The sequence below is a fragment of the Miscanthus floridulus genome, chromosome 12 (genome assembly GCF_019320115.1).
Source record: "Miscanthus floridulus cultivar M001 chromosome 12, ASM1932011v1, whole genome shotgun sequence".
Lineage (NCBI taxonomy): Eukaryota > Viridiplantae > Streptophyta > Magnoliopsida > Poales > Poaceae > Miscanthus > Miscanthus floridulus.
In genome coordinates, this window is record NC_089591.1 from 53,118,096 (window position 1) to 53,142,150 (window position 24,055).

Below are 24,055 nucleotides of genomic sequence, written 5' to 3' on the forward strand. Positions count from 1 at the left end.
CCACAAGACGACGCACAAGACTTAGGGGGAGAATGATGGATAAGTCTCATGTGTGGCTGGTCTTTGTGGAGCTGTGATGCTCACATGGTCATGGTCCTTGTGGCTGTTTTTCTGTTTTTAGGATAGCATCTTAAACTAGAGGACAGCATCTTATAGGACAACATCTTAGACTAGAGGACAGCATCTTAGCTAGGACAGCATATTAGCATCTTAGACTAGCATCTTGGTATATGGTTGGCTGGCTAGCAGCCTATAAATATATAACCCTAACCCCTCAGGTTGGTATGGTATTTATGTGAGCTTGTGTGAGAAATAGACAAGAAAATTGCCTCAACTCCTAGTGTCATCCTCTCTCGATGAGAGTAAGAATTCTCCTACTACCAAGAGTGAGAATTCAGCGACTAACACACAGGCATTGACTCGAATGCTTCAACTGCATCGTCAATGCATCCACACTTTGCATGGAAGTCCACCAATGCAGTGCCAAGAATAATTGCGAGAGGTAAACGCTTCCTTCTTATGTAGGAATGCACCCACTTTCCTGTCTCAAGTGCACCCAGGACAGCACAAGCAGAGAGCACACTGACCATGGTCACATCATTCGGCCCAACTTCAGCAAGCTGCATCACACTGAAAAGAGCAAGTGCCTCTCGACATTGATCTGCCTGAGTGTAACCTGAGATCATAGCGCTCCAAGCAACCACATCCCTCGACTGCATCACATCAAACAACCTCCGTGCCTTACCAAGCTCTCCACACTTGGCATACATGTGAACCAATGCAGTCATCAAGTTTCGGTTCCTTACCAGCCCCTTCTCATCCACATATCCTGCAAACCACTTCCCAAGCTTCGCATCACCTATTCGTCCGCATGCCGTGGCTACACTCACCAATGTGACTTCATCAAAGGCCACACCAACCGCAAGCATGCCCTTAAACATCTCCACCACCTCCATCAAATCTCCATTCTTCAAGTAAGCCGCAATGATTGCGTTCCACATCACCACACCCTTCTCCACTGCGTCAAACAGCAGCCGTGCCGCTGCAACATGCCCACAGCTCGCGTACATATGTATCAAGCTGCTCAGCACGAACCGATCGACCATGAGCCCACGCTTGATTGCGTGAGCCTGGACACCGCGCCCTACATCAAGCGCGCACATCCTGGCGCATGACTTGAGGGCGCAGGCGACGGTGTGCTGGTCAGGGCAGGCCGAAGCCGCGTCGAGCATTTCGATGAACAGGTGAAGGGCGTCCTCCGGGTGGCCCGCATAAGGACGTTGTAGCACGGCGCGGAAGGCGGCGGCCGCGGGCCCAAACGGAACAGGCTGACCACGTAGGGGAGCAGCGTCGGAGAGGCGGCGGCCGCCTCGAGGAGGGAGTGGAAGGACTTGGGCGAGGCGGTGAGCTCCCCAGACTTGATTAGTGCCGCGTGGAGCTGTGGCAAGTAGCACGGATCTGCGCGGAGTGGAGCACGGGGCTGCGCCGGCCCGGCGCGGGCCGGTGTGGGGAGAGCCGCCGTGGGGACGGCGGTGGCCATTCGAGTTGCCTTGGGTTTAATCTGCTTATCGTTAGTTATCCAAGTAGCGATCTACGTGAGACACTGACATCTGGGCCTACCGTAACAGGGCCCACACGACAGAGATACCTGCCTCCATTTAAATTCCGGATCCGCCGTAGTCTCCTGCACACCAACTACCATGGCGGCCTCCACCTCTCCACTGCTCCTCGCCCTTCTCCTCCTACCCGCGCTCACGGCGGTGGCCTCGCTTCCGGCGCTGCCGCTCTCGAACGGCGTCGCGGTGGATTGTGGGCGCGGACGGGCGTCACGTGAAGCTGGCGTGCGCGAACTGGGCTTCGCACCTGGAGCCCGCAGCGGCGGAGGGCCTGGCGCGGCGCGGCGTGTCGGACATCGCAGCACGCGTGGCGGCGATGGGGTTCAACTGCGTCAGGCTCACCTGGGCGACCTACCTCGCCACCAACGCCACGCTCGCCTCGCTGCCGCTGCGGTGGTCGCTGGAGCGCCTCGGCATGCTGGAGTCCGTCGCCGGTGTGCGGGTCAACAACCCCGCACTCCTCGACCTGCCCCTCGTCGACGTGTTCCGGGTACGTGGTTTTTTCGCTCAGTGGAGCACTCAAAATTGTATTTAATTAATTATTTGCTCAAGAACTAGGATTGTTGGTTTAATCGGGGTGCTATTTCTTCTTTCGCCTGATTTTGTGCCACTATCAATCAAGCGCTGTTTATGTTCTTTAGATAAGGGTTACTTAACCTGGCCTTCTTTGGAGGGCATTGTAGGAGCCAGGGATCGAACCCTGGCGGCAGCTCCCACCCTGCAAAATCACTGTTACTGTTAATGTGACCAGCGCTGGCCCAAGTGAGAACGAGTAAAATAATTTGATAGCTGCTTTCTCTTAGCTTTGAATTGGCAAGTACTAGTTTTTGTTAAGTCAAACTTATCTAAGCTTGATCAATTTTGTAAAAAAAAGTTGTATATCAACAATGCCAAATAAATGCACTATAACAAAAATAGTTAATGAATTAATTGGATGCAGTAGGTGTTGCCGTGTTAGTGCACTTTGTGTATACTTAGTCAAAGTTACAAAAATTAGACTAAGGAAAAAAAACTCAAATAACCTATATTTTTTAGCAGATGGAGTAGTATTGCAGAATTGCTGGTCTTGCAAGGTCAAAATGAAGTCGAATTTAACAATGTCTTGTCAGTTAACACTGTACGTGGATTGCAGGCGTGGAATTAGATTGTCTTCTCATGGTGTAAGGTATAGAACCTTAAATAACAGTCCGCTGTACAATTGTCTTTTTATATGAAAACAATATATGAAAAATCATTCATTATGATGGACAAGTGACTGCCTTAATTATACTGTCTCAAGCAAGATTATGTCATGAATCAGTTGAAGTATAGCTAAACCAGTAACTCATGCTGTTTTTGGTCAAAACAGGTTGCTTAACAAGTCCAAACGTTACAAAGAAGAGGAAACTTGAATGCCTAGGATCTCGTTAGTGCTATTTCATTTTTACTAAAACAAGTTGTACTTGCTTCAGAAGTCCAAACTCTGCCGTTGGCTAAAACAGATTGCTTAACAAGTCAAAACTTTACAAACAAGAGGAAACCTGAATGCGTAGGATTTCATTAATGCTATTTCATTTTACTAAAACAAAATGTACTTGCTTCAGAAGTCCAAACTCCGCAGATCTGCGATTCCTGCTAAAGCAGAGAATTTCATCAAAAAGCTCACCGAAGTAGCTTAGGATATTAGTTAGTATGAAACATCTTTTGCAAACTGAGGGCTCAATCCCAATCAGGAAAGATCTGGCCATTTTTGCTATTTCAGGAAACACAAAGAATAGTTGCTTAATAGTTCTCCTTCTACTCTCTTGTGTGTTCTAGGAAAGAAATAGTTCTCCTTCAACTGTTCTTATCAACACAGACAACATACCTACTACTCACCAAACCAATGGCCCAATGTGAGGGTGCCTTACAAGCATCAAAGTTCTAGCTAGAACAGGTATTGCTTTGTAGGTTTTGTTATGATGACTATAAAAGATGCCAAATTGTCAACTGGTGCATTAGGTGTATTGTTCTTGTGACATGGACAGAATACTAGACTAGAAATCAAGTTAAACTAAAAACATTTGTTACTAGCTTGAATTATGATAATTGTAATCCTTCTGACATTAGTTGAATTCATTTACCATAGGAAGTGGTGTCATCATTAGCCAGCAAAGGTATTATGGTCATACTTGACAACCAAATGACCACTCCAGGATGGTGCTGCAGCAGAACTGACGGCAACGGCTTCTTTGGAGATGTGTACTTTGACCCTGGTGAATGGTTGAAAGGCCTCAGTGCAATGGCGACTATGTTTAACAACACAAAATATGTTGTTGGCATGAGCTTGCGGAATGAGCTTCGAGGCCCGAAACAAAATGTTAGTTTGTGGTACAGGTGTGTGGGCATGTTGCTGTGATGGAAAATGTCATTTTTCATGTGACTCTTGGTATCAACAATTTTATTTATAATTTTAATTCCAACTTAGGTACATGCAGCTGGGTGCTGAAGCTGTGCATGCTGCAAACCCTAACGTCCTGGTTATTTTGTCAGGCCTTGATTTTGACAACACTCTCAGCTTCTTGTTCAAAGAAAAAGTTAACCTATCATTTTCCGGAAAGTTAGTTTATGAGCAACATTGGTATGGCTTCTCAGATGGTGGCAATTGGGAAACTCAGAACCAAAACGATGCTTGTGGGATGGTTGTTGATTTCATATGGCGTAAAGGATTATTCCTACTTCAACAAGGCTGGCCGTTGTTTTTCTCTGAGTTTGGATTTGATATGTCAGGCGCACATATTGGTGACAATCGCTATCTTACCTGCTTCTTAAGTGTGGCGGCTGAAATGGATCTGGACTGGTCAATTTGGGCTCTGCAAGGGAGTTACTATAGAGAGAATTCCTTATTTGACACTGGGAAAATGAGTCGTTCCTTTCTTGGCCCTGAAATTTTCTTCGTTCCCTATTTGACACTCACTTCAACTTTCGTTCCTAATTTGACACTGCCGTCAAATCCGTTAGCTAACGGTGTTAACTGGCCGTTAAAAAGACGTTTTTACCCCTAGAAAAAAAAGCGGCGAAGCAAATTTGAGAGGAAAAAAAAACCTGCGCCTTTTTTTTTAGCTGGGCGCATCATCAGAGGCGGGCGCAGGTTTTTTTTCCTCTCAAATTTGCTTCGCCGTTTTTTTCTAGGGGCAAAAACGTCTTTTTAACGGTCAGTTAACACCGTTAGCTAACGGAATTGACGGCAGTGTCAAATTAGGAACGAAAGTTGAAGTCAGTGTCAAATAGGGAACGAAGAAAATTTCAGAGTCAAGAAAGGAACGACTCATTTTCCCAGTGTCAAATAAGGAATTCTCTCGTTACTATATCAGAGAGGGAATTTTAGCTTATGATGAATCATATGGATTGCTATCATGGGACTGGTGTACAGCTAGAAATCCTAGCTTCATTAAAAGGATCAATTCTCTCCAATCACCATTCCAAGGTTTGGCACTTCATCTATCTAATTAATATTAGTCTTCATCATTATGAGAACCACAGCTAAAATATGTCAAAAGATTGTTGTTTATTACACATTTTTATGATCAAAGTATGCTCAAAGTAATACTTTGTGTACATATTTTTATTCAATTTTCAGTTCTTTCAAGAGATTAACTTCACATATATGAACTTTCAAGCTTTGATTCATTCAACAGCATTACATGTAGATTTAATCCATAGAATTTGGTTGTGTATAAACAGGACAGTAAAATTTAAGCAAAACTGAACTTCATGGAATATAAAACTTCACTACTTTTAGATCATGGCAATGCTTACTGAATTTTTTTCAGCCAGTTCATAATGAATGTATAATTATATGCTAGGTCCTGGTCTTCCAAACACTCACGAGCCATACAACATAATATTCCATCCCCAAAGTGGGCTTTGCGTCATGGCCAGGTCTTCAAAGTTACTTGAGTTGGGTCATCTTTCTGACCTGGAGGTGCCTTTCTCCCAGGATGAGATAAAAAACATTGTATATACCATGCCTTCCGATAAAGCGCCGGGACCGGATGGCTTCACGGGCGCCTTCTTCAAAGCATGTTGGGAAATCATTAAAGAGGATGTCATGGCAGCCATAAACTGCTTATTCACATTGAATGCCCAGGGTTTCGAATGGCTAAATTCGGCTACGATTATCCTTCTCCCCAAAAAAACGGATGCAACAAAAATTAGCGACTTCAGGCCCATCAGCCTACTCCATGGCATTGCAAAGATCTTCTCCAAAGTGTTAGCTGACAGACTGGCCCCCCGACTCAACTCCCTCATTTCAAACTGTCAGAGCGCATTTATAAAAAGGAGAAGCATCCACGATAATTTCCTATACGTCCAGGGCGCGGTCAAAAAACTACACAAGCAGAAGATTCCGACTTTGTTCATGAAACTGGACATCCACAAAGCCTTTGACACAGTACACTGGGGGTACTTGCTTGAGGCGATGCAGGCTATGGGTTTCGGACAGCGTTGGCGGGAATGGATCTCTATCATCCTACGCACGTCCTCCTCGACACCCATGCTGAATGGGCGACAGGGGGCCACCTTTAGCCATGCCAGAGGCGTCCGCCAGGGAGATCCGCTTTCGCCGATGCTATTCATCCTAGCTATGGACCCGCTTCAACGTCTGCTTGACCTAGCAACTCAACAAGGGATTCTCACCCCATTACCAATCACGGCGGCTAAATGGAGAACCTCATTGTATGCAGATGATGCCGCCATTTTCCTCAGCCCCGCAAAAGACGATGTAGAAGCCGTCAAAACCATCCAGCAGGCGTTTGGCACATTCTCGGGACTCCATATTAATCTTCAAAAGAGCTCAGTGCATCCGATTGGTTGTGGAAACGTCGACCTAGACCAAGTACTGTCGCCTTTCACCGGTACTAGAGGGGGCTTCCCATGCAAATATTTGGGGCTGCAACTCCATATTAGATCACTGCAAAGGATTCATGTCCAACCTCTCATAGACCGGATTGCCCACAGGCTACCCAAATGGAAAGGAAGATGGTTAAACAGAGCGGGACGTCTCACTCTTGTAACCTCTGTACTCTCCTCTATGCCAACCTACCACCTGACAGTGTTTCCCCTCGCCGCTTGGGCTAAGAAGAAGATAGATAAAATCAGAAGATCGTTTTTGTGGAAAGGGGAGGAGGATGCAAACGGCGGACACTGCCTAGTAAACTGGCAGACAGTTACCAGACCAAAAGACCTTGGGGGTTTAGGCGTCCTTGACCTGGAGAGATTTGGACGAGCTCTCCGGTTGCGATGGCTTTGGCAAGAGTGGGTGGACGACTCCAAGACTTGGAACGGATCGGAGCTCCCGTGCTCTGATGATGACCGCACCCTCTTCAACTCCTCAATCAATATATCTTTGGGAGATGGTGCAAAGACAAGGTTTTGGCATCACAGTTGGCTCGATGGGCAAATTCCTAAATACCTAGCCCCGAACTTGTTTCGGCTAGTCTCAAGGACTAACCAAACGGTGCAAAAAGAGATGCGGAACAACAATTGGATGCGTAAACTAGGGAGGAAAATCACCTCGGCTACCCACATAGAGGAGTTGGTATCCCTCTGGATACGAATGCAGGATGTGCACCTACAGCAGGGTGTCCAGGACACCATCACCTGGCGTTGGACAAATGACGGGAATTTCTCCACCCGCTCGGCATACAAAATCCAATTCAGAGGTTCGCTCCCCCCATTCCGTACGGATTTGATTTGGAGAGCGCATGTGGAGAACAGATGCAAGGTCTTCGCCTGGATCTTAGTGCAAGATAAAATTCTAACGGCCCGTAACCTACAAAAGAGAGGATGGCCGCACCAGCACCAATGTGTCATGTGCAACGGGCCCTTAGAAACAAGCCTCCACTTATGCCTTTGTTGCCCTTTTGCCAAGGCGGTTTGGGATCAAATCTTATCATGGGAAAACTTCACTCAACTGCAACAGCAACTCCAGGTAAACCCCACCCACATCAAGTCATGGTGGGAGAAACTGCGATGAATCAAACGCCTGGAACTACACCTCAGCATACGAGCTAGTAGTGAAAAGCACAGGACAATGCCTTCAAGCGAAGTCGGTGGGCAACAATGCAAAGCTTGGCACCGATTGCAGTAAACCAAGTTCGAAGTGGCACCTGATATCGAATTCAAAGATGCATGTTTCGGCTGAGCTCACAAAAAATGGAACCAGGGTGTGCTTGGACGCCAGCCCTGATGGTGCCATCAGAACAAATCAGTGCAAGTGCCTAAGTGTAGATCCGACCTGTGAACCTGAGAGTCAGTGGTTCAAAGTGATCTTAAGCAGTAGAGACATACCTGGGGCTGGCGGCGACACCATCTTGCAGTTGCCGTCACTTGGTCCCTGGCATCCGACATCCCTTAGTTCTTGAAAGTTTGAAAGCAGCTCATTTTCATGTGTTGTGACCAAAGAGTAATACAAGCGAGACTTACGTGGAAAATCTGCAGTGTTGTTGAAGACAGTGGGATACTGTATCATTGCAGTTTGGTTTTTAATGTACAGTGTCAATAATCTATTGTGCTTTGGAAGTAGGCTGTGTTCAACCCTTAGGATCACTAGGAGTAGATCTAGCGGGTGAAAACATTTTTAATCGGGAAATAAACAAACTAGATCATGAACTAGAACACGAAGTAGAGAGAAAACAGGAGAGAGGGAGAGGAGTATTGAGGTAGCTGACCGTCGGGCTTGGTGGAGGATGAAGCCATGGCGACGCAGGAAGTCGGGCAAGGAGAGGCAGTGAAGATCCTGGCAGGGCGTGGTCCAGTGGCGACGGTGAAGGCAGTGGACTTCCCGTCGCTGGCAGCGCCCCCTCTCTAGATCGGATTAGGGTTGTCAGTGGGGTGTCTGGCGGCTCAGGTGAACCTCGTCTAGAGTGCCCCAGCCCCCACCTCCTTTATATGGCGCTGTGCGACAGGAGCCCACCAACCATGGCTCGGTTGGGTGCCCCCTGATCAAGGTGCGGATCAAGGCCCCGACTCGGCCCGAGTCGGAAGGAGATCAACCTAATATTCTCCCCATTGACCTCACTTTTAAACTTGAACTTAAAATACTTTATCTTTTTCCATTCCATCACAGATTAGTGCATAGAGCGTGCCTTGTCACAACAATTAGTACCATTGGACTAACAGCTACAACACACTTCTCTGTTTTGAAACAGATTCTCAACTAGGCCCTTATTGTCCAGAAATCATAGGCTTTCCTGTAAACTCATGCCGGCTAAGTGTTCTCTAAACACATTAGGGTGATAAGCCTTTTGTAAGCGGATCCACAAGCATCTTATTGGTGCTTACATGCTCAAGACTAATAGCATGATCCCGGACTTCGTCTTTCATTACATAGAACTTTATGTCAATGTGTTTGGACAGCATTACTTGACCTATTGTTGTGAACATAAGTTACTGCTGGTTTATTGTCGTAGTATAACTTAAGTGGTCTATGGATGTCGTAAACCACTTTCAACCCGGGCATAAATTTCTTTAGCCAGTTCACCGGCCCCGTGGCCTCATAACAAGCTACAAACTCGACATACATCGTAGACAATGCAGTGACAGTTTGCTTGGAGCCTTTCCACGATATGGCTCCCCCTACGAAAGTAAATACATAGCCTGATGTGGATTTTCTATCATCTACATCTCCCGTAAAATCTGAATCTGAATACCTCTCTATATGGAGGGAATCAGATCTTCTGTACGTTAGCATGAGACCTTTTGTGCCTTGCAAATAACGTAAAACTTTCTTTACCATTCTCCAGTGTTCTATTCCTGGATTACTCTGATATCTGCCAAGTATCTCGGTAATGAAAGCTAAGTCAGGGCGTGTATATACTCGAGCATACTGTAAGCTTCCGACAGCCGAAGCATATGGAACCGCTTTCATTCGATCGATCTCATATTGGTTCTTGGGGCAATGGAATTCCCCAAAACTATCGCCCTTAACTATAGGAGCAGGTGAAGGCTTACACGCATGCATACTATATTTCTTTAGAACCTTTTCTAAGTATACCTTTTGTGATAATCCTAAAACCCCCTTTCTTCTATATCGGTGAATCTCTATTCCTAAAATAAACGAAGCTTGACCTGAGATCCTTCTTATCAAAATTTGAGGACAAAAACTTTTTTGTCTCCAGTAGTAGATTAACATCACTACTAAGCGAGTAAGATGTCATCTACATACAAGATTAGGAAAATGAATTTCATATTCTTAAACTTTGTATAAACGCAATTGTCCTCTACATTCTCTTTAAATCCAAACTTTCTTATCGTTCCATCAAACTTTAAATACCATTGTCTAGAGGATTGTTTTAAGCCATCAATGGATTTCTTCAGTACAGGCATCCCATACGTTCTTTTCCTTTCACAATAAAACTTTTTGGTTTTGCCATGTAGACATTTTCATCTAAATCCCCGTTAAGGAAAGCCAGTCTTTACATCCATTTGATATAATTCTAAATCATAATGCGCCACTAACGCCATTATGATTCTAAAAGAATCCTTGCATGAGACTGGAGAAAATATCTCATTATAATATATTCCTTCTCTTTGCATAAAACCTTTTATCACAAGTCGCGCTTTAAATCTTTCCACATTCCCTTTGGAGTCATATTTAGTTTTGTAGACCCATTTACAGTTGTCTTGGCTCCTTTAGGAATACTTTGTAAGTCCCAAACACCTGTTGGAGCTCATTGACCTCATTTCATCTTGCATGGCTTCAAGCCACTTTGATGAGTGAGCGCTTCTCATGGCTTCTTCAAATGAGGTGGGATCAGCCTCCATTTGAAATTCTTCACATTCATAGACTTCGTAATCATTAGGAATGGTTGGTTTTCTAGCTCTTTGAGACCTCCTGGGGGCCTCATTAGTTGGCGCTTGTTCTATATGGGGTTGTTGTTGCTCTTCCTCATGTGCGACAACGGGTTCTATAGGATCCCTAAGGGATAGGTTCCTCACGTTCATTTATTATTGCCATGGTGAAAGCTTTAGTTTGATTTTGGTGAATTGATGAAACCCTAAGTGCTAACCTAATTTATCTAAGTGATCATGAGATAGGTGGCACTATTCCAAGTGGCAGAGCAATGATGAAGATCATGATGATGGTGTGACCATGGTGATGATCAAGTGATTGGACTTAGAAAAGAAGAAAGACAAAAACAAAAAGCTCAAGGCAAAGGTGAAATTTGATAGGAGCTTTTTGGTTTGGTGATCGAGACACTTAGCGAGTGTGATCACATTTAGGATCGATAGCCGTACTATTAAGATGGGTGAAACTTGTATCAAAATGCGGTTATCAAAGTGCCATTAGATGCTCTAAATCATTGCATATGCATTTTGATTCTTGTGAGTGCTAACACCCTTGAAAATGTTTGTGAAAATATGCTAACACACGTGCACAAAGTGATACACTTTGTGGTTGGCACATTTGAGCAATGGTGGAGAAGTTAGTGAAGTAAAGGAGGTGATTGTCACTGATTTTTAGTGACCAGAAGCTGCTCTCGCAGTGACCGGACGCTCAGTCAGGGTGAGTCTGATCCCCACTGACACAACGTGGAGGAGCTGACCAGAGAGGACCGGACGCTGAGCACGTCAGGTCATGTTGGACCGGATACGTCAGGTCATGGTTTTGCCTCTCTGGAAACCTCTCTGGAGTTGACCTGATGCTGCACAATGGCAGGTGAGTTGCGCATCCGGTCGTAGGGTGAAGGCTTGGATGCGCACGGGCTGAAGTGAGCACCGGCACGTCTAGTCTTGGACTATGGTGTGTCCGGTCGTTCTTTAACACGCGCGAGGAAGCGAGTTGACCGTTAAAATCGTACATGCGAGGTTGAACAGTAGGGGACACGTGGACGGCGATCGATGACCGGACGCTAGGACTGGTGCGTCTGGTCGATCTGACCGGTGTGTCTAGGTCGCCTCGAGTTGGGCTGCAGTGAGAGCCCAACGGCTCTATTTTGTGGAGGCTTCTATTTAAGCCCCATTGCTAGCTCAAGCTCACTCTCTTGGCCATTTGCATTGACACAGCAACCTTGTGCGCTTAGCCAAAGCCCTTCCACTCATCTCCATCATAGATTGATCATCTTTGTGAGATTGGGAGTGAATCCAAGTGCATTGCTTGAGTGATTGCAGCTAGAGGCACTTAGTATTTGTGCTTCGCTGCGGATTTCGCTTGTTACTCTTGGTGGTTGCCATCACCTAGATGGCTTGGTGCGGCGAGGATCGTTGAGCGGAGGAAGGTGCTTGTCTCTGGCTCCAATCATGGTGATTGTGAGGGGTTCTTGACCTTTCCTCGATGGAGAGCCAAAAGATACTCTAGTGGATTGTTCGTGTCTTGTGTGATCCTTATCTTGTGTTGGTTGTGTGGCACCCTATTGAGGGTTTGGCGTGTGATGCCAATTAGCGCGTGAACCTCCAAGTGAGTGCATTGCCACAATGAGGAGTAGCTTGCTGGCGAAGCAAGTGAACCTCGGGGAAAAATCATTGTGTCACCTCTTGTCACCGGGACTCTATTGTAATTGATTGGCTTCTTCTTGTGATTGGCCGACGATGGAGTCCATGGCGGCAGTTGACAAGACATAGGGGAAGTTGAGAAATTGAAGTCGTGGCGGTGGAAATTGGCGAACATCTTCATTGCGATGTAGGACTCGAAGACGAACTTGGTTTCGTCGGCGCGGCGGAGCGGGACGCCCGGGTGCACGGCGGCGGCGGCCGCGGCCAGATCCCACTCGGCGGACTGCATCGAGTTAAGCATCGACCTGGCGAAGGAGCGGATCGACTTCACCGTGTGCCGCAGCGCAATGAGGAAGTGGGTTGGATTGAGGGCCGGAGAGGTGGAGCTCGTCGAGCGACGCCAGGGGGCGGCTAGGGTGGAGCCAGTGCCTCCCGGGCGCGCTCAGCGCAGAGCTCGGCGGTGAGGGAGCTCCTAGCGCGGTTGGCCTCGGCGTCCCTGGCACGGAGGTCTGACTCCAACTTCTGCGCCGTGATCTGGTGCGTCTTGAGGAGGTGGCGCTGCTCCTCGGCGTGCGCGGCGAGCGCGGTGTGGCACGCCATCGCCGCACCCCGGGCCGCGGCGGCGGGGTCCCTCAGGTACCTCCGCTTGGTGTCGGAGAGCCTGGTGAGCTCGACGACCACGGCGTCGTCCGCGGACTGGATCGCCTCGGCTTCGTAGGGGAACTGCGCGAGCTGCAGCTACGCGTACGCCACCTTGACCGCTGAGACACCCGCCGGCTGCCGAACCGCTCCCCCTCCCGCCCCAACTTCCCCTATGTCCTGTCAGCCGCCGCCATGGACCCCATCGTCGCCCATGGCCGGAGCTCGAGCGAGGAAGAGATAGATATAGAAGAAATAGACGAGGGGTAAAAATGTCATTTCCCGTGGCCGGTTTATGCTGTGAGGTCGAGTAGGAATACCACATCAACGAAAATAGCAAGAATATATCAAATGCTCTCTCTCGATGGTAAATATGTAGGACCAATTATAAGAGTGCTATCTGAAGATGTGACATCCGTTACAATAGTAAAAAGTTAAATATCCCGTACAGTAGTGGGTTTTGTGGGTTGTGGGTTGTGGCCTGTGGGCGCCTGGCCGCGTGGCTGAGACGTGCGGAACGCGAAGGCAGGTGGAGGAGAGAGACCCAGAACGATCTCGAAGCTATCGGGTCTCCTGGTCTCCCCGTCGCAGCTGCAAACCGGCGCCGGCGCTCGGGAGCACCTCGGGTCTTCGCCGTTCTTCCACGCGGGGCCCTTCTCTCTCGCGTCGCCGTTGAACAGTCGCAGGAATCGCACCCTCGGAATTTCCATGGCCACACGGGTGTGAGACGATTTTATCTATCAATCGTGTGACACTGGAGCGTATCTGTAAACGCGCGCACACAGAAGCACCCAATTTTTTTTCTTGGGGGTCGAAATTCAGCCTATTTTTTCATGATTAAGAAAAATAAATCAAATATGATGCTTATTTATAGGTGCACTTCTGATAGAACGTGGGCACTCAATTATTCTACCAGATAATAACTTTTTTCAAAAAGGAGAAAAGGTCGACATGATATGATAATGATAAAAACAGCACTCGAAGCGTGCAATGGGTGAGCCCGCACGCTCCACGCGACCATGCTGTGCACTCCGCCGCAACCGCTGCGCTCATCGCGGCGCCCGCTCCGGACCGCGCCACGATGCTCCAACGACGCCCAGCCCTCGCCGTCCACCGCGGCCGCCGGCGGCGTCCGGCGCCTGGTGCTCTCGCCTGAGGGCCGCGCAAAGCTGGACCCGCGGCCGGACCGCGACTTCTACGCGTTTCCGCGCCTCGTGACGCACGTGGACGACGGCTTCATCGCCACGCTCACGGACCTCTACCGGGACCGCCTCCGCGCCGGGTGGGACGTGCTGGACCTCATGAGCTCCTGGGTCAGCCACCTGCCGCCGGAGGTCCAGTTCCAGCGCGTCGTCGGCCACGGGCTGAACGCGCAGGAGCTCGCCAGGAACCCGCGCCTGGACTACTTCTTCGTCAAGGACCTCAACAGGGACCAGCAGCTGGAGCTCGAGGATGGCACCTTCGATGCTGTGCTCTGCACCGTCAGCGTGCAGTACCTGCAGTCCCCTGAAAAGGTACTTTTATCGATCATCTTTGGCCTTTGGGTTGGGGCAGTTTCTCCCTATTGGCATCATCGCATTGGCGGTTTCGCATGAATTCAGGTCTTCGCGGAGATCTTCCGGGTGCTGAAGCCGGGGGGCGTGTGCATCGTGAGCTTCAGCAACCGGATGTTCTACGAGAAGGCGGTCAGCGCGTGGCGGGACGGCACGGCGTACAGCCGCGTCCAGCTCGTGACGCAGTACTTCCAGTGCGTGGAGGGGTTCACGCAGCCCGAGGTGATCAGGAAGCTGCCGTCTGCCGGCGGGTCGTCGCCGTCCTCGCCGCTGGACGCCGTGATGAGGCTGTTCGGCGTGGCGGGCTCCGACCCGTTCTACGCAGTTATCTCGTACAGGAACTTCAAGCCGATGTGAAGCCTTGATTGACAGAACCTGCGCCAGCATCGGGACATATAAACATATACATACAATCTATAGAATCACTACGGGTGCAAAGCAAGTTTGTACATGTACACTACAGCACTAGCTCAGCTGCGGACAGATGAAAGTTCAGAAGCTCAAAACATCATCTATCGACCGTCTGATTCAGAAACATGCTAGAAATCCGTCTTATTACAGAAACCCACACTTTCTCCAACTCGTTCGTGAAACATGACCGAACTAAGAGCCTAGCTATTCAGAAGAAGAAACATGAGAGCAGCGACCATATATGTACAGGCATTACGAGGTAGAGAATTACAGACTACAGAGAACCTTATTTAGGGGTCCTGTAACTGCGCGGAGCGGCTGGTCAGTGGGACGTAACGCACGGACTGCGTCGTTCTGGATGCTGATCGATCCATCCGTGTTCTTGTCGACCACCTGCAGGTCCTGGAAGTAGGTGCCAACCGGTATGACCATCCGGCCGCCAGGCTTTAGCTGATCAAGCAGAGGCTGAGGGATCTCAGGTGCTGCTGCACCAACATGGATAGCATCATAGGGTGCAGCCTCTGGAAAGCCAAGCCTGCCATCTGCAGTTTTGAGAGCGGTCAGACATCTTAAGCTCCAGGTTATTTCAGAGTTAGCTGGCCTCAACAGAAGCGAGGCTCTCTAGCTAATGAGCATCAAGAACAAGTTTCAGAACCAGGATATAATCAAAAGGGTCTACATTTGAAGACAACTTGATATCGCCATTTGGCACAATAGTGTCATGTACTAGCACGCGGACTGAACCCCCATTTGAAGAAACAAGTACTGCAAACTTGTTCATGCTTGAAAATAGCATGCCAGCAAGTAAACAGGAATGCTCATCATAACATGAGTACTGAAGAAAATAAAGTGAATAGGGACAAACTTTACAAGCCTTAAAGGATACACGTAAACTTCTGCTTAATGAAATTAATAGCTCAACATGTTACAGATAAACCAGTCATCATACCTGTAACATGAAAAGAGAGCGATCCATCCCTCAGTAGTGGAGCTGCAGCGCTTCTTTGCACATTTTCAATAGAAGAAGCAAGCAATCTCAGGAATGTGTTCAATTCCCACTGCACGACCTTCTGGTCCAACCATCATGGCAAAACAAGCTGTCAGGTAGCCGCTACCTACAATGTGACAGCAATGCATTTGTGACATCAATTAGATAAAAAAAAAACTGAAATTAGAGCGAGCTGTTTATTCAACCACAATTGCTGATGAACACTGGCAAATGGCTGAAGTATCAGCAACAAACCTGATCCAACATCCAGAGCATGCATTCCTGGTTGCAAATGATCCTTCAATAGCTCTAAGCAGGTTGCATGCATGTGAGGAGCAGATATTGTTGCATTGAAACCAATAGGCATAGGACTGTCGACGTAAGGGGTACCCTCTGGTACAAATAGCGCTCTATCAATCGTTTCCATTACTTCCGCCACTTTATCAGTTCTAACAGCACCATACTGCTTCAGGTACTCAACCAGAGCTTTGTTCCTGTCCAGTGATGGTTGAGTCCAATATTGCTGGAAGTTAATCAAGAATCGGTGAGATTCCACTTTATATGTATGGCTACAGGATGGGATTGCAGAAATAAACAGGCTATCACAGTGATAATTTGAATTCACTTTCTTTTCTTATACTGAAAAACGATGAAGCATAAATGAAACAGAAAGGACTAGTGTGGCATCAAGCCCTTTAATTAATACAAGTTAATGTCTATTTACTTGGATATTTCACAGGTGAACTACAAGTTTGTATGAAGCTTCTCTTGAAGAATAGTTCTGTGAAGATTCGACAATCTCATCAAACTACAAGTGCACACTAAAACAGTATTTATACAGCTAGTTCAACTCTAGGATCATGAGCCCAACATCTTGTCCATATATTGTCGTACTTCTAATGATCATTGAGCAGCTAGATATTTACAAGCAGCAAATGGCCAATCCAAAACTCATTGTGGATTACCCTAAAACCTGACAGAAATTATTTGTGGATACCTATGTAGCAGAAAGTTGCGGCAAGAGGTGAGCTTCAGATACATCACCTCTGCTAGACTGCTACACCTGACAGAAGCTGGCTATCTTCAGCTGCCCACAAATAAGAAGGGAACTTTTTATATATTTTTTATTAGGATGTAGTGAAAACCAAATCTTGAGTAGCGAAGCCATATAACCAAAAGCAAGTTCTATTCTAGAGCATGCTAATTTCCAAATTTGTTCCTCCAAACTAAGCCTGCCACTCAATTCCACTTAATCGGTTTAACCTAACCCGTGTAGCCATCCAATTTACTTTTGCCACTAATAACAACTTAACAGGTCCCGTGTCAGATAATCCGGTTAAATTCCACGACCAAGGGAGCTCAGAGACGAAACGGATGGGGGGGGGGGGTGGGGGGGGGGGGGGGGGGGGGGGGGGGTGGCGTGGAGGGGGCAGGGCGTTGGTAGCGTGCGTACCGCCATATGGTAGAACTTGAAGCAGCGCCGCAGCAGAGGCGGTGGCGGCGGGGAAGGCCTCGTGGGGGCGCCGAGGAGGCTGTGGAGGAAGCGGCGCGGGAGCGCGGTGGAGGGCGAGAGGCGGCGTGCGGGGGAGGAGGCGGACGCGCACGCGGCGGCGAGGCACATGGCGATGGCAGCCGTGTCGGAAGAAAAAAAAACCGTCATTAAAAGAGCCGGGGGAGCAGCGGTCGGCTGCGGTGGCGGCTTGGAGAAGCCTCGTCTCGACAGGTGGCTAGTGACGAAAACAGATCGGACAGGTACAAATATCACTGATATTATATTTATTTTTATATTTTTATTTAGATTTAAATTTAAATATGGATAGTATCAATTATGCCGGATAAAATATGATTGAATATCGATATTATAAATATATGATTTTAGTATTTGGATACAAATATGATATCGGACGTTGATTCGAATATAAATAGTTTTGAATCTCGCTAAACGATCGAAAAATATCCCTACCATTTTCACCTCTACGGGTGGGTGTGCCGCCGCCGCACGCGTTCTACTACCACAGACGGGCCACCGGGCACCGGCCTTTGTTCACTTAATCGTATCAGTCATGCTTATCAGTCATGATAAAAATATTTTTCTCTCACAACAAAACAACATCAACTCACTTTTAAGCCACAGAAACGTTCCAGGGATTACCAGCGCCACCGCGAAGGCCCACACAAACACGTCGCCACGACGCGGCGAACCGACCGCACGAACTGAAGTGCTATGGCCTACCCATCATCGCCTGTGTTCCACCAGCACCTAGAGAGGAGCTGACTAGAGGTCTATAGACAACTAAAATTTTATTGTATTGATTCTGTTCGCTTACGAGCCGTACTATTTCAGTGAACAAACAGTATTTTTCTCTCACAATAAATTAACGAATAGTACTTTCAGTCACGACTTTTCAGCAAAGCGAACAGGGCCATACACTTTTATGCGTTGCACGAGTCGAGTTGATTCTAGATATACTTAGGGCACTCCCAATACATAAAACATCATAGTTTCTATGGACATTAATTGTACTGTTACCTAAGTATTTTGCTGATATGGTAAGATAGTTATTGAAAAGAGATAACACAAATCATAGAAACCAGGTCTAAGTTAGAAACTATGTATACACGAGAACCAAAACATGAAGAGATGTGATTGGTAAAGAATGGAAATAGAATGTATGTGATTAAATAAAAAATTGTTATGTGGAAACTATTAGTTGGGAACATGATTTCTATATGCTATAGAAATTAATAAGTGTAGCATTGGAACTGCCCTTATAAATAGAGTTATCAGTTTAGGCTTTAGTGCCTGTTTAGTTGCACCTCATTTTATAAAAATTTTTAAGATTCCCTGTCACATCGAATCTTTGGACGCATACATAAAGTATTAAATATAAATAAAAAATAAAACTAATTACACAGTTTAGACGAAATTCACGAGACGAATCTTTTAAGCCTAATTATACTATGATTGGACACTAATTATCAAATAACAACGAAAGTGCTATAGTACCACTTCACAAAAAAAATTTGCAAACTAAACAAGGCCTAGAGTCCGTGTTACAGCAAACAAGACAATATACTGCTGGCTCACATATTTTTCACCTGGATTCTGAGCTCCAGGCGCGGTGATGTCGGTGCCCCGCGTTCGCGCCAGATCTGGCAGCGGCCTGACCCACCACGGGCGGCTACTAGGGGCGGGGCGCGCACCTACCCGCTGTGCCGTGCGCGGCATCTACCGCCGCGTGGCTCGGTAGCCTTGCAGCCTTGCTGTGCCGTGCGTGGGATACTCCCCTTGCGGCAGCCAGACCAGGCGGCTTTGGGGCTCCTGCGTTCGATTGGCGGGCAGGGCTGGCTGGCGGCTACTGGCCATGGCTGGGCCACCTCTAGGGGCCGGTGGTCGGGGCCAAGGGAAAACCCCATCGAGCGTGGTCGAACAAGTTCCTGGGTGTAAACCCGGCCTGGCTTCTCGCTACGGGCCGACGGCGATGGCGTAGCTTGCATCATCCACCTTCTGAAGGCGTCGTCGAAGGATCGGTCCGTTGCGTGGATCGTTGGGGCCGATTCTGGGCATCTGTGGACGTCATTCCCTTCCTGAGGCTTCGTTGTTGGCCACCATTCGTCGAGCCGCTCCTTCTACCGTGTCTGTCGTGCTTCACCTCGCTTTGGTCTGTCCAACTAGGGCGCTGTTGTTGCCGCAATCGTCATCTGCTTTGCAGCGGCTACCTGGTCGCTTGCGGTTACTGAGCGGCTACCTGGTCGCTTGCGGATGCTGTCATCACCATCTTCGCAGCAGTTACCTGGTCGCTTGCTGATTTGTTGGGCTTTCTACCGGTGGATGCTTTACCACCACGGCTTCACCCTCTCTGTTGGCGACCATTGCGCGGATGTATTTTTCTTTTGCAGGCATAGTCGGTTGGTGTTTGAGGTGGTGGTCCCCCCTCGTGTTTTTCTTGCTATTTGTTTGTGTCCACAGGTAAGTCCTTCGTATCCGTTTCCGGTCTTTCTTCTGGCCATTACTCTTAATGAAAAACGGGTATAAGACCCCATCGCAAAAAAAAAAAAAAAAAAATGGGCCAGGCTGTGTTTGGTTATGTCACAAATACCATAACAACACAATAGTCTAAGAAATGCATTTGTAATTGTAATAATTCCTTAAAGCGATATAGAAGTTGCGTGTGTTTACAAGAAATGGATCAGCAATAAGACTCTGTTGATTGATGCATCCAGGCATCTTTATCCTTTGACGCCAGACACGCTTTGATAAATGCATTCGCCCAGATAGGTTTTGGAAGCTGCATGGGTACCTCAAAAGTCCAAGAGCAGCTGTGGCAACACACGTTCTAGGTGGGTGGGTTCAATGACAGTACCATCCTCCGCTTCAGCGATAAAAGCAGAGCGTTGAATAGCCTCTGCAAGAGAAATTTCAGTTAAACTACATAAATGGAATAACTTCCCCAACATAGTAAATTAGCTTGTAGTGATGCAGCATTTTTTCAGAGGTGCAAACCTGTAACAAATATTCGCAGAAGTTCGCAGCTGACTTTGAGAGCATTTGCATTGGCTGTCAGGTGAACATATCATGTCAGCATATCATGAACAAGAACCATGCACTCAGTGAAGTTACTTTGAACTGTATATTGTCCACTAGAAACCAAAGGGTGACGATAATTGAGTCAAATACATCTTTCGAACTCTTTCTAGTGTCAATTCTTCATCTTTTATATTAAAAAAAAAGAGTCCCGCCATTTTCGTTAAAGAACACCATTTGTTCACCAAGTTTCATCTTACTGAAACTCTTACCCCGAGTCACAAGCAGAATTAAGCCACTAAGACATAAAAAGGCCAAAAACACCAAAGTTAGGAACCAGTTTTAACATAGTATCTGGGAACAATACACCATCTAGTTCCAATCTAGACAAAAGAACAGGAAGTTCTTTTTTTTTCTAAAAAAAACACTACTCATGATGATGTGGGATGGGGTTGGAGAAACAACTCGAGCCCTTGAGCTGCATTAGATGGAACACAGGGAAGGAGGCTCTTTTCAAGCTTGATTTCCCAGTTCAGTCATTCCTCATATATAGAGCTGCTCATTACAAATCCATCCAAGCTAACAAACGACGTGCATGTCTAACAAACTCAGTTCCAATCCTAACAATGAAACCAAGCTGAAACTTGATAACAAAGCAAATAAAATCTTTGTCTGGCACACGGTGGCTGGCACAGCCTTCTTGCAGCCAATGTTAAAATGGGTGCCCCACAAGTAACACGTGAGACTCTACATAGCCTAAGGATCAGTGCTTTGCGCAGACAGCCTTGAACGCTTGAGGCATGTAGGTGCGGTTACACAAGTCAATTGGTGAATGGTGACAAACAATGTAAAATTGTCTTACCCATTTCATATAGCTATTGGCAATAAGATGATATTACATCTGCTGTAGCAATACAGCTTACACTCTGAAGGTATAAAAGCCATCTACTTGGACAGGAAAATGGTGCTAAGCTAAAAGAATTTGTGTGTGCTAGGTGACAAGATAAGTGTTTACTGTTACAACTACTAATCAGAGCAAATGGAAGAGTGGTTGATGAATAACTGATCAAACCTGTTAAGTGCATGGCTTGCCACACAGAAATCTGCTACGAATTGGATTTATGCAGACCCCTTAGTAATTTCGGAAAGAACTTGTAACAAAATTTTTGTCTAATGGGCATATGCTATGCACACCTATGTTGGGAGCCAAAAGTTTAAGCACATTTTTCTTTACTCGTACTTACACTTGGTTGCCCAAGAGGACACATTAGCTACTGGGGAAACATTAACAGGTTCTTTGCAAACGGATGCCATTTGACTGCACCAACACGTGTACTTCCTGGAAGCCATTTCATGCCGCTAGCTCTAGTAAAGACTAAAGAAGGAAAGGACTCGCTTACCAGTTGTACTCCGATTTCTCCTCGAGGTCTCTGGAGCAGGCTAACGATTATTAGAAAATAATAAAGCACACAGGTCAGTAGAAGGTGAAGGGACAGTACAAAAAAGCCTGAACATCTAGGTTACGGGGGACCAACGAATCACCTCCACGTCGATGTCCTCATTGCCGCCGCCGCCCTTCCCCGCCCGCCGCCTCCACACCAGCTTGAAGATGGCGTGAATCAGGTCCTGCTCAAATCCCAACAGCGCGTCATCAGATAAATCAACACAAATCGGATAACAGGAGTTGCAGCCGAAAGGAAAATCGGAGGGAGGGTCCGTTGTGGTTCGTGCGAGAAACTAACAGGATCGAATGTCTCGGCGGCGGGCGAGTTGCCCGTCGTCCCATCTTCGTCCATGGCGGCTTGCGAAATAGCAGCACGCAGCGGGGACGCAGCAGGGACGGCGCCCGGCGGCGTCACGATAGAAGGGCCTACACAATTGGGCCTCCGTGGGCCGTTCAGTGAGTCGTAGGCTGGACTTCGTTTCGATGTGAAAATCCATACTGGGCTCATCGGGATTCGGGAGATTTACTTAACTCTAAACCCATTTGTATTTTTTAATGATTTGTGTTCTAGGGCAAGTGTATGGCTAAACCACTTGCTTCTTCCGCTCCATCGCCTAAGGTTCTGAATTCTGGAAGCCAATATATTTTTGGAGTTCAACCATGCTTTACACCGCACCATATTTGTTGCACTACTGGTATAGTCATCTAGTGGGTGTTTGGGACTGCTTAGTTCCACGTTTTTCAACTCTGCTCCATGTTTTTTTTAGCTGAACAGGTTTAGCTCTACGCACTCCGTTCGAGAAAAAAAAGTTATTGTGAAAGCCCCTAAAAGGGTGCTTCACAAACTCTAGATCTTTTGTGGAGCTGCTCTACGGTGGAGTTTGTGGAGCTGCTCCACGCTGGAGTTTGTAGAGCAGAGTTCGTAGAGCAGTCTCAAACACGCACTTAATCCTAGGGCACTATATCTTAAGTTAAGTGTAAATTGGATATTTTATCGTGTTCGCCGCAGCGTGACGCCGTGACCTGATGAAAATGTTGTGTGCACAAATAGGTGAGGCTGTGTTCGTTTTCATAATACTCTGCGTCTCTCTCTGCCCAATATCATTACTTCATTAGCATGCTTGAATGGCAGATCTCCTGCCTGTTCTTCATTCTCAAAACAAAACATCAGTAGCATGCTATGATCCGCACACTGATACAAAGTTACAACTTACAAATGCATGTCATGGTACAATAAAACTCCAGAGTTTTTTTTTAAATGTCATGAGACATCTTTTATTTTCAGTACACAAACAAACCGTGAACGAAGTAGATGGAAGAATTCGATGAAGTTAACGAGGCATGCTTTCACTGGCCACTTCTCTAGCTCTGCAGCCTAGCACCTTAGACCACCAGCTAGTACTTGCTATGGTACATGAGCACGAAGAGGTCGATCTCGAAGAGGACCGTCGCCGGAGTCGGGTTTCCCAGCAGCTTGAACAGGGAGTAGCCGCGGGCCAACCTGAACTTGCCGGTGCTGCCCACTAGGGGGCGCTCGATGGTGCCGTTGAACCCGAGAACGGGGCCCTGCATGGACAGCGTGCTCCCCTTGTACTCGCCGGCGGTGAACACGCAGGTGAAGGAAGTCAGGTACTCGGCGCCCCCATCAACGTCGGTGCCGACGACGATTCCCTGAAACCGCCCGACGAGCTCGGACGCGCGGTCCCGGCCGACGCGCAGCTCGTCGTCGAGGACGCCCACGGACCCGAACGACGAGTTGGAGCCCCGCGGGGACGCCACAGAGGTGATCGCGGTCGCGTTGGCGCCCTTGAACGTCTCGTGGAGGTAGAGTGGATGTGCGTCAGGCCGCCGTCTTCGCCGCTGGATGCAAGAACGGTGGTGGTTGAAGACGACGACGATGCCAGGATGATGAGGAGGAGGAAGAGCGAGGACATTGGTGAGGAGGTGGCCATGGTGACCTTTCGAGGTTATAATAATAGCTAGATCAACACGTACAATAGGCTTGGCAGCTGCGGGAAGAAGCCATGGTGTTCCGGGTCTATATAGACTTCACGCTAGCTGGCCTCCACTGCTCGACGCCGTCCCCTGGTAGTTGTTTCATCTCGATTATTCAGCGGTGCATTTCACTTGTGCATGCACGTGTAAACGCGCGAAGAAGGTAGCTGGTGCGAAGAGCCTTGCGAACTGCTACCTTCCTGTAGCTGCTGGTTAGTCTGTAGCGTACACACGCTAATAGTTGTTCCAACTTCTCCTGTTGCTTACTTCAATTACTACATGCTGATGAACTACCAACTTCATTAGCAGTTTCAGACTTCCTCTACTAATAAAAGAATCACTGCAAGAATGGTGTGCTTGCTTAAACAAAAATCTATCTAACATTCTAACTGCCGAGCCTTATCATCATAGCAGCTTAAGACTTCAAAATAA

At 47.4% G+C, this 24,055-nt stretch overlaps 2 protein-coding genes and 4 pseudogenes across 2 annotated transcripts; 2 read left to right on the top strand and 4 right to left on the bottom strand.

Moving 5' to 3' along the window:
• Window positions 1–401: 401 nt before the first annotated feature.
• LOC136495887 (pentatricopeptide repeat-containing protein At1g08070, chloroplastic-like) lies at window positions 402–1,807 on the bottom strand (annotated as a pseudogene).
• On the top strand, window positions 1,166–8,082 carry LOC136497523 (glycosyl hydrolase 5 family protein-like; annotated as a pseudogene).
• Window positions 8,083–13,638: 5,556 nt separating this feature from the next.
• Window positions 13,639–14,773, top strand: LOC136495490 (uncharacterized). The gene is made up of 2 exons (XM_066491412.1): window positions 13,639–14,221; window positions 14,309–14,773. The coding sequence occupies exons 1-2, from the start codon at window positions 13,727–13,729 to the stop codon at window positions 14,615–14,617; spliced, it is 804 nt and encodes a 267-aa protein (XP_066347509.1). The 5' UTR covers window positions 13,639–13,726; the 3' UTR covers window positions 14,618–14,773.
• Window positions 14,752–17,367, bottom strand: LOC136495489 (protein-L-isoaspartate O-methyltransferase-like; annotated as a pseudogene).
• Window positions 17,368–19,772: 2,405 nt separating this feature from the next.
• LOC136498519 (protein MHF2 homolog) lies at window positions 19,773–22,048 on the bottom strand. The gene is made up of 5 exons (XM_066494431.1): window positions 21,927–22,048; window positions 21,727–21,810; window positions 21,585–21,624; window positions 20,164–20,217; window positions 19,773–20,065 (listed from the first exon to the last, which is right to left on the bottom strand). The coding sequence occupies exons 1-5, from the start codon at window positions 21,978–21,980 to the stop codon at window positions 19,962–19,964; spliced, it is 336 nt and encodes a 111-aa protein (XP_066350528.1). The 5' UTR covers window positions 21,981–22,048; the 3' UTR covers window positions 19,773–19,961.
• A 910-nt stretch (window positions 22,049–22,958) lies between these two features.
• LOC136495425 (dirigent protein 21-like) lies at window positions 22,959–23,580 on the bottom strand (annotated as a pseudogene).
• Window positions 23,581–24,055: the final 475 nt, after the last annotated feature.